The 15903-nt window shown below is 41.1% G+C and overlaps 1 protein-coding gene across 9 annotated transcripts in view; it reads left to right on the forward strand.

Moving 5' to 3' along the window:
* Positions 1-15903, forward strand: part of Ttbk2 (tau tubulin kinase 2) — a 124447-nt gene that overhangs the window by 72299 nt on the left and 36245 nt on the right. For all 9 annotated transcript variants that reach the window (XM_021155967.3, XM_085834532.1, XM_021155971.3 and 6 more), the window contains 3 exons: positions 4330-4395; positions 9395-9487; positions 9954-10079. In XM_021155967.3, coding sequence (XP_021011626.1) covers positions 4330-4395; positions 9395-9487; positions 9954-10079 — 285 coding nt within the window. The remainder of the gene's footprint in view (positions 1-4329; positions 4396-9394; positions 9488-9953; positions 10080-15903) is intronic.

Raw genomic sequence — 15903 nt, forward strand, 5'->3', positions numbered from 1 at the left:
TCTGCCTCTGCCTCTCAAATGCTAGGATCAAAGGTGTGCATTGAATATGAGACTCTTAAGTGCCTGGTAATTTAGAGAACCTTTTTCTGCCATAGTATTGGCTTATATTAATATTAGCAAAGCAGGTGATCAATTTAGAGTCTATTAGACTGGATATACATTGATTGGTTCTAGAACATTATCAAGGTATTGTTGATTTACTCATAAAGCATATTTAATGATCATATGTTATGTATGAATCATAAATCCAGGTACTCAGGCAATAATAATAGGTAGAAAATCTCAGGAGCCTTGTTAAGGTTATTTTAGTAGAAAAGAAAGATGACATACAAATAAGAAATTTTACCTATTGATTTATTGTTATGACTGGTTTTCAGTATGTAGCCTTGGCTGGTTCCAAACTTGATCTTTTTCTTCTACCTCCCAGTCCTCTAAAGTGATGAAATAGAAGATAATTTTGACCATACTTGGCCTAAATCTGTAATTTTATGCAGTTGATAACACAGGGAATTCTGTGTGTTGACACAGAGCTGGGTAGAGACCAGAAACAATTCCGGAGATTTAGATTAGAGAAGGAAGACCTCTAAGGACAATATATCAACAACTAAATAAAATATGAAAGCAAAGCTATGAGGCTAGAAACAAAACCAAGTAAGAAGTAGATTACATTTCTTTAGTTGGACCTAGGAGCAGTGGCCTGTAATTCCATGGGAGGCTGAGGCAGAAGGATTTAAAAACTTAACCTGCCTGGACTACAGAGTAAACTCAAGACCAATGTTGTCGACTTAGACCTTGGTTCAATCATCAGTATCCAGAAGTGGGGGCAGCATATTAAAAAAAAAAAAAAAAGAGCTAGTTAAGATTACCTAGAAAGAGCAGGGCAGTGGTGGCACACGCCTGTAATCCCAGCACTTGGGAGGCAGAGGCAGGCAGATTTCTGAGTTCGAGGCCAACCTGGTCTACAGAATGAGTTCCAGGACAGCCAGGACTGCACAGAGAAACCCTGTCTCGGGGGGGAAAAAAAAAAAAAAAAACACCACCACCAACAACAACAAAAAAGATTACCTAGAAAGAAGGTATAGCTAAACTAAACTAGGAGGGCTTGGGTCTGAGCCATTGGGACACTTGGAGCAATGATGGTGGTAGATAGGGAAGAACCCTGGACAAGCCAAGACTTGTGAGACTAGTGTCAGTCAGGTAAGAGGAATAGCAAGCTAGTAATAGTATCTTGGAAGCCAGGTGAAGAAAGTTCTTCATGAACGATGCTTGTCACTCCTGTTAAGGTGTTACAGAGCAGTAAGTGGGCACTGAGAACTGACTGTTGACTTTTCTAAGAATGTTTTAGTAAATCAATGAGAACCTGGTTTTGATTCCAACATTATGTAGGCCAGGCATGGTAGTGATCCAGCACTTGGGAAACGGATCAGGAGTTCAAAGTTATTCTCAGCTACAAGGTAAATTTAAGGTCAGACTGAGATATCTGAGTGGCATATTGAATCCTTTGGATATATGCCTAAGAATGAACTGGCTGGATCATCTGGTAGTTCTAATTTTAGTTTTGGTGGAAACTTGTTTCTGATTTCTATAGTAGTTGTAATAGGTTACACTCCCATCATCAGTAGTGTATCTACTTTATGGGTTCCCCTTTCCCCGAACACTCACCAACCTATGTTGTCTTTGTTTTCAAGATGGTATCATTCTTACTGAGGTAAGATAGAATCTCAGAGTCTTTTTAATTTGTATTTTTATGATAGCTACAGATACATTTTTATCTGTATAGATACACTTTAAAAACCTTTATTTCCATTGTATTTGTGTGGATGTTTTGCCTCATGTATGTGTTCCATATGCCTGCCTTGTGACCACAGAGGCCAGAAAGAGGGTGTTAGATTCTCTAGAACTGGAGTTAACAGTTTTGAACAGACATAATAATGTCTGGAGCCATGGGCGCTAGGCTAGGAGTAATAGATCGTGGTTGTTTCCTGTGCTCATATCTATGTCCTTAAGTGTTTCTCCTGTGTTTGCTTTTAGCACTTTCACTGTTTTGGATGTTTTTATGATGTTCCTGCCTCTGTGTGTCAGTTGGCATTTTTCATTAAAGCTTTTAGTAATTTTTCTTTGTGTTTTGGGGTTTGTTTTTAATGAATTAAAAAAAAATTTAATTGAAAGAGCGTTATTTCACTTCTCCCCTTTCTTTCCTCTTTCAGTCCCTGTCAGCCACTCTCTCTCAAGCCCTTGCCATGTGCCCAATACAAGGGTAGCCTTGAGATAGCCTCCTTTTCTTTGATTATATTTGTCACATACATATGTATATGTGTGCACACTCTGTTGAGTCCTTTTTCGTTGCTTGTGTGAATATGGCTTCCAGTCTGGCCACTCTGCATTGGACAACCAATCGGTTCATCCCGGGGAGAGGCTAACTCTTTCAGCAGTCAGTAATTGCTTTTAGTTCTCTGTATGAAGTGGGAACTCCATGAGCTATCCCCATTCCACTTTAGTATATCCATTGATGTTGCTGTTGTTCCAGTCTTACTTATGTAGCCATTTTCATAAGGGACTGTTTCACACCCAACTTACTGGCATCCAGACTCTCCCGTGATGTCCCATGAGCCATAGTTGCAGAAGCTGTGATGTAAATTTGTCTGGTGAGGTTGAGATCCCCAGGATCTATTACTCCTAGTCTAGCTTCCATGGCTCCAGACATTACAATGCAAGCTGCCAAAGGAGGGGAACAATTACACAGTCCTACCCAGCTGCCACACTGTGAACTGTGACAATGACCATCATGGCAAGATATGCATAAAGGTGTAAGAACTAGCACTCACATGTCAGGGGCAACATCACCACCTAATTGGACTTAAGGCCCTCTGAACAGGAAGGAAATCTTCCCCGGTACTGGAAACCTAGTCCGTTTCCTGGGCTAGTGAGGTTATGGACCTTAAAAAACGAATCGATTACTGCCATTTTGCTAGACCAGCATCACTTTTTTATTGCATTCTAAATCTTATTCTTAGACCCACAGATAAGTGTAGCCTCCACCCCTCATCAAAGAAGCTTCTCTTTACAGCCAATGGAGACCATCACAGAGACCCACAGCTGACACAGCACTTTGTGTATTCAACATCTTGACTGAGATATGCCAGAAGAGGTTCTTCTCTGGTCCTGTCTATATGAAGTTCATAATACTTGTGTTTAAGGGTCTTTTTCTTTCGGTGAAAGAACACTCTACATTGGAACGATTAATATGTCTGATAGGTGCCTGCTCTAAGCAGAGGTTTTAGTTATAAGAGCTCGCCACAAGAAACATGAATTGAGGTGACAGTCTGAGGAATAGCAAGCATAAAGTTTTGAGCTAGAAAGAAATCGGTGATAGAAGAAACTATAGTAGATTTAAGAAGAGAAGATATCAAATAGCATTTGGACTTTATTTGGTGTTATATTGTCCGAGGCTATGATCATGATTAGCTTCATCTGTATTATCTAATATAAATATCCAAAAACTTTAATTTTAACATAAATTTCCTATGCAGGTAAAGTACAGTTGGCAACCTCTTTCAAATTAAGTTTGAATAAATACCCAAGAAATGGCGAGATTGGCATTTCAGATTATAGAGTGATTCTTCATATTCTTACGTGTATTTGTACACATGCATTAATGTGTATAGTGTGATGTGTTGTTATTTGGCATGATTCTGGGTCAATGAAAATATTTGAATTTTTAATGTACAGAGCTGTGTATATTTCATAAACACATCTATCTGATGGGGTGTGTGTGTATTTCTTGGTATCAACCCAAAACCTGACATATAAAGAAGCAATTGTACTATCACTGAGCTACATCTCCCAAGTTCAATGCCCATCATGTCATCATACTTTAAAATGTAGATAAATGAGCCTGTGAGATGGCTCAGCGATAAAGGCACTTGCCATCAAGCTTGCTAAGTTGAGTTCAGTCCTCCGCACCCATATGGGAGAAGGAAAGGACCAGTTCCTGAAGCTTGCCCTCTGACGTCCATATTCACACTGTAGTATTCGTCATGCTCCACCCTGAATCACAAACTCACTCCCTCTCAGTTAATTAATTAATTAACAAATAAATAGATATTAAAGATATAGAGAGAAGAGGACCAAAGTAAGATAACTAAAACATCAGTGTTTTAAGTTGTGACTTAGAGATATTTGTTCTCTAGTATTCTATAGCTTCACTATAAAATTACTATAATAACATTTTATTATGACAGTAATGTTCTGCCATTGCTTTATGTGTTCATCTGTGTTAAAAAAAATGTTTTGCTGTTTAATTTCTTATTACTGTGTGGTTTATTGTAGCCTCGTGCTGTGGCAGGCTTTCGAGGGACAGTTCGTTATGCATCAATCAATGCTCATCGGAACAGGGTATGTATCTGATCTAGGGTCATTATAACTGCGTGTTCATCATTGCTTGCATTAGAAGAATATCTTCATAGTTCAGTTCAAAGGCATATAAAGTGCTTAGGAGCTGAGGGTCCTTTTCATAGTTACACATTTACCTGAATGGTTATTGTAATTCACTGTTTTATATAATGCTGATGTTAAAGGAACCCATAATACTAATTCATGGTAAGATGTTTAGTAGATGACAGATATGGGCAGCTGCATAGAAAATGAAGGTACATTTGCCAGAAAACACAACAGCTAAGTGTGTCTGTTGGGAATGTATCTGTTTAATTATGTATTAGTATTGAAAATAAAATATAGATGTTTGAAGAAATAAAGTACCTGGATTCTATTCTAAGAAATTATTTGTGGATTGGGGCCATTGAGATGGCTTGTTAGGTAAAGGTACTTAACTGCCTAGCCAGACAATCTGAGTTTGATGTTTAGAATCCACATAGTAGATGAAGAGAACTAACTCCAGCAAGTTATCTGATCACTCCATGCTTACCATGGCACATAAGGACCCACACAAGTACACACACACATACACACACACACACACACACCTCAAACAAATATAGTAAAAACAATTAATAGTGGATATAATACTGTCAATAGCTAATGGAATGCAGAGATTGTTTTCTTTATAATATATAATAATTTTTGTGCATCAAGCCCTTTCTTTTTATAACAAGGAGCCATGGGCATGTAACTCAGTGGTAAAGCTCTTAACTATCATAGTTTAAAACCCCATACTGCAAGCAAAAGCAATAAATAGCTTCAGCCCAAATAGCATTATTTTTCTTAGTTCTGAGTGAAAGAAAAAAATAATTCTTTTTGTTTTGTTTTGTTTTGTTTATTAGGTATTTTCTTCATTTACATTTCAAATGCTATCCCAAAAGTCTCCCATACCCTACCCCCCAGCCCCACTTCCCTACCCACCCACTCCCACTGCTTGGCCCTGGCATTCCCCTGTACTGAGGCATACAAAGTTTGCAAGACCAAGGAGCCTTCTTCCCAGTGATGGCCGACTAGGCCATCTTCTGCTACATATGCAGCTAGAGACACAAGCTCTGGGGGTTACTGGTTAGTTCATATTGTTGTTCCACCTATAGGGTTGCAGACCCCTTCAGCTCCTTGGGTACTTTCTCTAGCTCTTCTGTTGGGGGCCCTGTGTTCCATTCAATAGCTGACTGTGAGCATCCACTTCTGTGTTTGCTAGGCCCAAGAATAGCCCAAGAGACAGCTATATCAGGGTCCTTTCAGCAAAATCTTGCTAGTGTATGCAATGGTGTCAGCTGATTATGGGATGGATCCCCAGGTATGGCAGTCTCTAGATGGTCCATCCTTTCGTCTCAGCTCCAAACTTTGTGTCTGTAACTCCTTCCATGGGTGTTTTGTTCCCAATTCTAAGAAGGGGCAAAGTGCCCACACCTTGGTCTTCATTCTTCTTGAGTTTCATGTGTTTTACAAATTGTATCTTATATCTCGGGTATTCTAAGTTTCTGGGCTAATATCCACTTATCAGTGAGTGCATGTCATGTGAGTTCTTTTGTGATTGGGTTATCTCACTCAGGATGATGCCCTCCAGGTCCATCCATTTGCCTAGGAATTTCATAAATTCATTCTTTTTAATAGTTGAGTAGTACTCCATTGTGTAAATGCACCACATTTTCTGTATCCATTCCTTTGTTGAGGGGCATCTGGGTTCTTTCCAGCTTATGGCTATTATAAATAAGGCTGCTATGAACATAGTGGAGCATGTGTCCTTCTTACCAGTTGGAACATCTTCTGGATATATGCCCAGGAGAGGTATTGCTGGATCCTCCGGTAGTACTATGTCCAATTTTCTGAGGAACTGCCAGACTGATTTCCAGAGTGGTTGTACAAGCTTGCAATCCCACCAACAATGGAGGAGTGTTCCTCTTTCCCCACATTCTCGCCAGCATCTGCTGTCACCTGAATTTTTGATCTTAGCCATTTTGACTGGTGTGAGGTGGAATCTCAGGGTTGTTTTGATTTGCATTTCCCTGATGATTAAGGGAATGCTGAACATTTTTTCAGGTGCTTCTCAGCCATTCGGTATTCCTCTGGTGAGAATTCTTTGTATAGCTCTGAGCCCTATTTTTTTAATGGGGTTATTTGATTTTCTGGAGTCCACCTTCTTGAGTTCTTTATATATATTGGATATTAGTCCCCTATCGGATGTAGGATTGGTAAAGATCCTTTCCCAATCTGTTGGTGGCCTTTTTGTCTTATTGACGGTGTCTTTTGCCTTACAGAAGCTTTGCAATTTTATGAGGTCCCATTTGTTGATTCTCGATCTTACAGCACAAGCCATTGCTGTTCTATTCAGGAATTTTTCCCCAGTGCCCATATCTTCAAGGCTTTTCCCCACTTTCTCCTCTATAAGTTTCACTGTCTCTGGTTTTATGTGGAGTTCCTTGATCCACTTAGATTTGACCTTAGTACATGGAGATAGGAATGGATCAATTCGCATTCTTCTACATGATAACCGCCAGTTGTGCCAGCACCATTTGTTGAAGATGCTGTCTTTCTTCCACTGGATGGTTTTTTTCTCCCTTGTCAAAGATCAAGTGACCATAGGTGTGTGGGTTGATCTCAGGGTCTTCAATTCTGTTCCATTGGTCTACTTGTCTGTAGCTATACCAGTACCATGCAGTTTTTATCACTATTGCTCTGTAGTAAAGCTTTAGGTCAGGCATGGTGATTCCCCCAGAGGTTCTTTTATCCTTGAGAAGAGTTTTTGCTCTCGTAGGTTTTTTGTTATTCCAGATGAATTTGCAGATTGCCCTTTCTAATTCCTTGAAGAATTGAGTTGGAATTTTGATGGGGATTGCATTGAATCTGTAGATTGCTTTTGGCAAGATAGCCATTTTTACAATGTTGATCCTGCCAATCCATGAGCATGGGAGATCTTTCCATCTTCTGAGATCTTCTTTAATTTCTTTCTTCAGAGACTTGAAGTTCTTATCATACAGATCTTTCACTTCCTTAGTTAGAGTCATGCCAAGGTATTTTATATTATTTGTGACTATTGAGAAGGGTGTTGTTTCCCCAATTTCTTTCTCAGCCTGTTTATCCTTTGTGTAGAGAAAGGCCATTGATTTGTTTGAGTTAATTTTATATCCAGCTACTTCATTGAAGCTGTTTATCAGGTTTAGGAGTTCTCTAGTGGAATTTTTAGGCTCACTTATATATACTATTATATTATCTGCAAAAAGTGATATTTTGACTTTTTCCTTTCCAATTTGTATCCCCTTGATCTCCTTTTGCTGTCGAATTGCTCTGGCAAGTACAATGTTGAATAGGTAAGGAGAAAGTGTTGCCTAGGAATTTCATAAATTCATTCTTTTTAATAGCTGAGTAGTACTCCATTGTGTAAATGCACCACATTTTCTGTATCCATTCCTCTGTTGAGGGACATCTGGGTTCTTTCCAGTTTCTGGTTATTATAAATAAGGCTGCTATGAACATAGTGGAGCATGTGTCCTTCTTACCAGTTGGAACATCTTCTGGATACATGTCCAGGAGAGGAAAAATATAATTCTTTTAGAATTACTCTTATCTTTATTTTTAGAAATTGTCTTTGGGTCCGGATATTTTTGGTGTGAACTCTTTGCAACATTAAAAAAATTTTTTTAAATTTTTTATCTGTTTATTTTTGTTTTTCGAGACAGGGTTTCTCTGTGTAGCCCTCGCTGTCCTGGAACTCACTCTGTAGACCAGGCCGGCCTCAAACTCAGAAATCTATCTGCCTCTCCTCCCAAGTGCTGGGATTAAAGGTGTACACCACCACTGCCCAGCTAACATTTTTTTATTAAAAAAATTTGACAAAATTTTAAAAAATTAATAAATAAGTGAATGAATAAAAATGTGCAATGCTGGCAGTAAATTCTAGGGCCCTTTTCCTAGTAGGCAAGTAGTCTATCATTGAGCTACATTCCTATTATCTCTCTTTGTTTTTAAGGTTTATTTATTTATATGAGTACACATTTCAGACACATCAGAAAAGGGCATCAGATCTCATTACAGATGGTTGTGAGCCACCATGTGGTTATTAGGATTTGAACTCAGGACCTCTGGAAAGAGCAGTCAGTGCTCTTAAAAACCACTGAGATAATCTTTCCAGCCCTATCCCTTACTTCTTAAAGCACTCATTAATTAATAAATTATTAACTGTATTTTCAGCATTTCTTGGTTTTAGAGGGTTTTTTTATTGGTTGATTTTTGAGTTAGGATCTCTTATGTTTTAGGGTGGCTTCAAACTCACTAAATAGCAAGGATGGCCTTGAACTTCTGATTCCTCTTCTTTCATGTTCAGGGATTATAGCACGCACTGCCCCACCCTGTTTTATGTAGTACTGGGTATCATACCCCAAGGCCTTATGCATGTTAGGCAGTTATTCTTCCAACTGTGCTACATCTCAACCTATGTTGTTTTGCTTCTTGGTGGTGGCTGATTTTGTGGTTTTGAAAATATAACCCGCTGGGTGTGGTGGTGCACGCCTTTAATCCCAGCACTCAGGAGGCAGAGGCAGGTGGATTTCTGAGTTTGAGGCCAGCCTGGTCTACAAAGTGAGTTCCAGGACAGCCAGGGCTATACAGAGAAACCCTGTCTCAAAAAACAAACAAACAAACAAAAAAAAGAAAATATAACCCAGGATATCTTTCTCTCTCCCTCTCCCTGTTCCTCTCCCTGTTCCTCTCCCTGTTCCTCTCCCTCTCCCTCTCCCTCTCCCTCTCCCTCTCCCTGTTCCTCTCCCTCTCCCTCTCCCTCTCTTCCCCCTCCCCCTCTCCCGTTGTATGTGTTGTGCATTTGGATTGATACGCACCTATGCAGACATACAGATGTTTACCAGATGATTTATGGGAAACATATTTAATGCCTTTAAACAATGTGATACACCCAGAAGAATTGGTAATATAATATGAATGAATTCTTTTATTTTCCAAGGAAATGGGAAGACATGATGACCTTTGGTCTTTATTCTACATGTTGGTGGAGTTTGTGGTTGGCCAACTGCCTTGGAGAAAAATAAAGGACAAGGTAATTTTGAATCATAAGGTCAATTTTGATAGGGGAAAGAATACAAATGTATCCTTCATCCCAGCAATTGATGGTGCATACCTTTAATCCTAGTACTCTGGAGGCAGAGGCAGAATTTCTTCTGATGTGAATTGTAGCTTTTAGTTTTTAATTACCAGTTTATTTTGTTTGGAAAACTAGAAATACTATGTTGATGAAGGATAGTAGACCCAGTTTAAAGAGCTCTTGGGGACTATCAGTTCACAGGCATAGGCTCCATGTTAATGTTAGCTCTGCATTATATTATCTTCCCTCCCCACTTTGAGGCACTATATGTAAAGCCATTAGTGAGCACTGATTCTTGCTTCGTACTTTATAGCACATTGATTGCATAGCCTGTTTCAATCTTGACAGTGTTAATCGTCAGGGTATAAGCCATGGCTTCCGAGAAAAGCTGACTTTGGTTCCTGTTCTCTGTCCCTTCCAGGAGCAAGTAGGCTCCATTAAGGAGCGATATGACCACAGGCTCATGTTAAAACACCTCCCTCCAGAATTCAGCACCTTTCTTGACCATATTTCCTCTTTGGATTATTTTACAAAACCGGACTACCAGGTAACCATCTTTGTGAGTTGTGTGCATTGATTTTTCTTTCTCTTAGTCTTTGCTTTTACTCACTATAGATTTAAGGATGTCAGAACTAAGTATAGAAGGTTCCTAGAGTAATGTCCTTTTAATATAGCCTAGGAGATATGAAATGAACATGATGCTGGTGATATGGAATGTGTGCAGACAGGTGAGATGAGAGTCCTTTGGGTGAATTTACTTCATTAGTCAGATTATTAAGTAACAAATTTTTCTGTTCTTGACATGATTTACCTAGTTTGCAACCCCTTGGGGAGGGTCAGATGACCCCTTCTCAGGGTTTGTCTAAGACCATTGGAAAACACAGATATTTACATTATGTTTCATAACAGAAAAATTAGTTATGAAATAGCAATGAAAATAATTTTATGGTTGAGAGTCACCACAACATGAGGAACTGTATTAAAAAGGGTTGAAGCCTTAGGAAAGTTGAGAACCACTAATATAGAGCATGATAATAAATTTTATAACAATTTCTTGACCAGAAGAAACTGTATAACTAGATTATATATCTGTTGAAAGCTGTCTGTGTTGTATGCTGGCAGTCAGTAAATGTTACTGGCTTTGTTCATCTGTGGCCACTGAATTAATTCTGTAGGGTAGCAGTTAATGAGCCTTTCCAAAGTACAGCTAAGTTTGCCTTAAATTGTCTTTGTTACAGAGAGAACCTGGTCAAAGCTTAATGCAAAAACAGTTGTTCTCCTGAAAGCATAAATGCAACCCCACAGAGAATAATAATATATATTAGAATATAATTTCATTTCCATTGGACTCTGCTACTTGCTGTTGAAAGTTTTAAATTTTTTTTAAATTTATTTATTTATTTATTTCAGTTTTTCAAGGCAGAGTTTCTCTGTGTAGCCCTGGCTGTCCTGGAACTCACTCTGTAGACCAGGCTGGCTTCAAACTCAGAAATCCTCTGCCTCTGCCTCCCGAGTGCTGGGATTAAAGGCGTCTACCACCTCTGCCTGGCTAGAATTTTTTTTTAAAGATATATTTATTTTATTTATATGAGTACACTGTAGCTGTCTTCGGATATGGCAGAAGGGGGGTATCATCGGATCCCATTCAAGATGGCTGTGTACCACCATGTAGTTTCTGGGAATTGAACTCAGGACCTCTGGAAAAGCAGTCAGGCTGAGCCATCTCTCCAGCCCAAAAGTTTTAACTTTTAAAGTGTTGTTTGTGTTCATGCCTATCCCAAAGTGAATTTATTTTTATATAGTAGTAATTTCTTTGTGAAATTACAGTTGTTATTTAAAGTATAAATAGAATATTAAGCAGAGAGAGTCAACAAACTTTGGGTCTGAGAGACTGAAATGAGTGAACTTTTTTCCCATATGGCTATTGATATAATAAATTACACAGATTGTCTAGCAAATTGAGATAATATTGTATTTGAGATTTTTCAGTTGGGTTTTTTGTGTGTGTGTGTTTGTTTTTGTGACAGTCTCAACTGTGTAGCTCAGTGGCTTCAGATTTGCAGTTCTCTCGCCTCAGTTTTTCAAAGTTTTCAGGCCGTTGCCACTGTGTCCAGTGTCTTAGTTAGGGTTTTACTGCTGTGAAGAGGAATTATGACCACTGCAACTCTTATAATGGACAGCATTCAGTTGGGACTGGTTTACAGGTTCTGAGGTTAAGTCCATTATCATCGTGGCAGGAAGCATAACAACATCCAGGCAGGTATGCTACTGGAGGAACTGAGAGTTCTATATCTTGTTCCAAAAGCAGATAGCAGCTAGGAGGGCCTCAAAGCCCACCCCTATAGTGACACACTTCCTCCAACAAGGCCATGCTTCCTAATAGTGCAACTGCCTGGGCCAAGCATGTTTAAACTGCCACACTCAGCAAAATGTCCTTTTTTTCCCCCTATTAAAATATTTATTTATTTTATAGTGGATATTTTGCCTACATGTATGTCTATGTCTATGCCTGGTGTGTGCTGAGGTCAGGAAAGAGTGTTGGCTTGGGCTTTAGCTTGGGTTACTATTGCTGTGATGAAACACCACGATCAAAGCAACTTGGGGAGAAAAAGATTTATTTGGCTTACACTTCCATATCACTGTTCATCATCAAAGGAAGTTAGGACAGGAACTCAAACAGGGCAGGAACTGGGAGGCAGGAGCTGATGCAGAAGCCATTGAGGAGTGCTGCTGACTTGCTCTCTCCTCCTGGCTTGCTAAGCTTACTTTCTTATAGACCCAGGACCACCAACTAAGGGATGGCACCACCCACAATGGGCTGGGCTTTCCCACATCAGTCTCTGATTATGAAAATAATCTACAAACTTGCTTGCAGTGCCATCTTATGGAAGCACTTTCTCATTTAAGACTGCTTTCCCTCAGGTGACTCTAGTTTGTAGCAAATTACATAAAATTAGCCAGCACACCTTAGAACTTGAGTCACAGATGGTCGTGAGCAACCCTGTGGGTGTTGAGAATCAAACCACTCCCCTGGAAGAACAGTAAGTGTTCTTAACTGCTGAGTCATCTCACCAGCCCTTGAAGTGTTCCTCTTATATTTGCATTTTATATACTTCCTTCTTAAATGAAGATGATTCACATTCTAAGTTTTTCATTTTGATATTCTCTAAGGGCCATCTCTGTTACTTAGTAATAGAACAAATATGGTTATTTTTTACTTGGGGAGGGATGGAGTAGACATGGTGTTTTCTGTTTTACACAGTGTGTATAATGTGATTCTTTTCTGTTCTCTGCTGTTTCCTAAGCAGCCATGGGAGAGAACAGGTGATGGGGGAGGGTAAGTGAGGAGTGTTGATGTGATTGATTGGATGTTTTGGTGACCGGTGTCAGTGTGATAACAGTTTTCCAGAAGATCTGCAGCTTTTTTGGTTTTGGGTTTTTTATGATTTATTTATTATATGTAAGTACACTGGAGCTGTCTTCAGACAGACCAGAAGAGGGCGTCAGATCTCATTATGGGTGGTTGTGAGCCACCATGTGGTTGCAGGGATTTGAACTCAGGACCTTCAGAAGAGCAGTCAGTGCTCTTAACCACTGAGCCATCTCACCAGCCGATTAAGGAAATCTTTATGGGTCATTATTATCAAGTCACACAGGACTAATAACTTATCTAATAGTCTATTATTGCATACTCTAATAGCAGATGTAGACCTAGAGAAGATAGCTAGTTTGTTACCTATCAAAAACCTTTTATATATGTCTCACTTAAACACGAGGCTTTCCTTTTAAAACGTTTCTAACCAGATGCTGTGGTGGATAGCACTAATCCCAGCACATTGGAAGCTAAGGGAGGAAGAACATGTGTTTGGGGCCCTCTTGGACTGTAGTAACACTATTTCAACAACCAGAGAGTGATAGTGTTGTGTTGGTTTAGGAAATTACATCAAGACAGTACTTAGTATCGATAGGTACTCCTGTCAGGTTTTTTTTTTTGTTTGTTTGGTTGGTTTTTGTTTGTTTATTTGTTTTGTTTTGTTTTGTTTTTTCGAAACAGGGTTTCTCTGTGTAGCCCTGGCTGTCCTGGAACTCACTCTGTAGACCAGGCTGGCCTCGAACTCAGAAATCCGCCTGACTCTGCTTCTGCCTCTCTGCCTCTCTGCCTCTCTGCCTCTCTGCCTCTCTGCCTCTCTGCCTCTCTGCCTCTCTGCCTCTCTGCCTCTCTGCCTCTCTGCCTTTCTGCCTCTGCCTCTCTGCCTTTCTGCCTCTGCCTCTCAAGTGCTGGGATTAAAGGCGTGCACCACCACTGCCCAGCTGGTTTTTTTTTTTTTTGGTTTGGTTTGTTTAAAAAAAAAACAAACATTTTATTGACTCTTTATGAGTTTCACAATGGGTACCCCAGTCCTGCTCTTTCCCCTGTCCCCTCATATCTGCCTTTTGACCTTGCATCCTCCCTCCAAAATAAAAAACACAAACAAACAAACAGATAAACAAGAATTAAAAAAAAAAAAAACCATAGAAAGCATCTCATGATGGAAGCTGTAGTGTTGGGGCCGTCTCATGTCTGGGTTCGAGCCTGGGATGCATCTTGGAACTGAAAGAAAAGAGGGAATCTAGGCAGATAGAGAGAGAAATGGAGTCAAGACTGTATTCTGATCAAGACTCAACTTTAATGTCTGTGAACATGCTTTATAAAGAAGAGGGGAGACCCATTCCCAGTCATGCCAAGTTCCTTGTGAAGTTGTCAGATCAGCCTTTTAGCAGGAACCCATGAAAATCACAGTTTGGTGTTAACTCCAGATCTGTTCGGCCTCAGGCAGGTAGCAGGTAGTGGCACATCAAAGGAGAGTGATGAGAAGCAGCACAGCAGATGGCTCCACCTAAGTGGTGGATGGTCTCAGCCAGCCTTGCTAGGCTGGAAGGAGGTTACACTGTAGTTGTCCCACAGTATATCCCTCTGTCCACACCTCTTCACTTGCAAATGTTCATTGCAATGAGTCATTGGTCTGGTTCAAGATCCCTGGCTTTTGTGACATGAATATTGGATCCTTATCAAGATGCCTCTCAAATACCTGTGTCATGGAGAGCCTCCAGCTTTGAAACAGCAGGTCTGGTCCTTTCACGTGTCCCAACTGTTTGCAGATGATAATAGATTTTGGGGTGGGCCAGTTCAGATCCCTGGATCGGGGCCTGGGTGGTAGCTGGGCTGGTCAGCCCTATCCGTGTTACTAGAGTGAGCTGTCTACTGCTCCAGCTAGGCTACCCAATGCTGCTATCAGGAGGAGGCAGTCATCTCTTCTGCTTTCATGCCCTTGGACCAGTCTTACCTGTACCTATACCTCCAGAGCCAGCTCTACTGTGCTACTCAGTCAAGGTACAGGGCCCACTCTCCAAGTGTTGTAGCTGGTGAGAGGCTGGGCCACCGTTTACCACTCTCACACCCTTAGGACTGGCTCACCAGCGCCTTTGCCATCAGGGCCAGCTCCACTGTGTTGTCCATGCTAGGGATAGGGTTAGCTCTTCTGATCTCATGCCCCCAGGGCCAGTTTTCTGGGCTACTGCAGGTGGTGAGAGGGTGTCCGGGAGGGCATCACCTCTGCACCCACACACACCATCTTATTCTCACCCTCTGAGGGCTAGCTCACCTGTGCCCCCTCCACCAAAGCCAGCTCTACTGTGCTGCAACTGCTGAGGGGCAGGGATAGCTTATCAGCTCTCATGACCCCAGGGTCAGTTCTCCCAGCTGCCATATATGGGCCAACTCTTTCTATCTTCAGGGCTAGCTCACTGGTTCCCTAGACCTGGGCCAGCTCTACTATGTCTGCCCAAGCAAAGTGCAGAGCCTGCTGTCCCTAGTCCTGCAGCCTGCAGTCAGTGAGGGGCAGGACCAGCTCACAGGCTGTCATGACCCCCAGGGCCAGCTTTTCCAACTACTGCAGGTGGTGAGGGGCAAGGAGCTCCACTGTGCTACATGGCAAGGCTTAGGGCCCATTCTCCAGAGTGTGACAAGAGATAGGTCCAGCTCTCCAGAGTGCTGTATCCAGTGAAGGATGGGGCCAGTTATACACAGACCCTGGACATTCACATAGTCCCCAGTGGCTGTCCTGACAAGGGACAGCCCCATGTTCTTTAGTGGTAATATGAGCCGCAGACATTGACACTGACCCCTGAAGCTGGTGTAGCCTCAGACTCAGACATGGCCCTGAGCAGCAGCTCAGGCTGGGACCTCAGCATGGCCCCAGGTGATGGGGCCACTCACAACAGGCTACTCCTGTCCACCCTTGAGTCTCCAGTTCCATCTCTCATCACACTGCTTATGCTGCTCCACTTTTCTTTCTCTCACATCTAACCACCACATGCTTGCACATTGTGGT

Source organism: Mus caroli, unplaced genomic scaffold (assembly GCF_978045245.1).
Source record: "Mus caroli unplaced genomic scaffold, Mus_caroli_1 scaffold_2, whole genome shotgun sequence".
Lineage (NCBI taxonomy): Eukaryota > Metazoa > Chordata > Mammalia > Rodentia > Muridae > Mus > Mus caroli.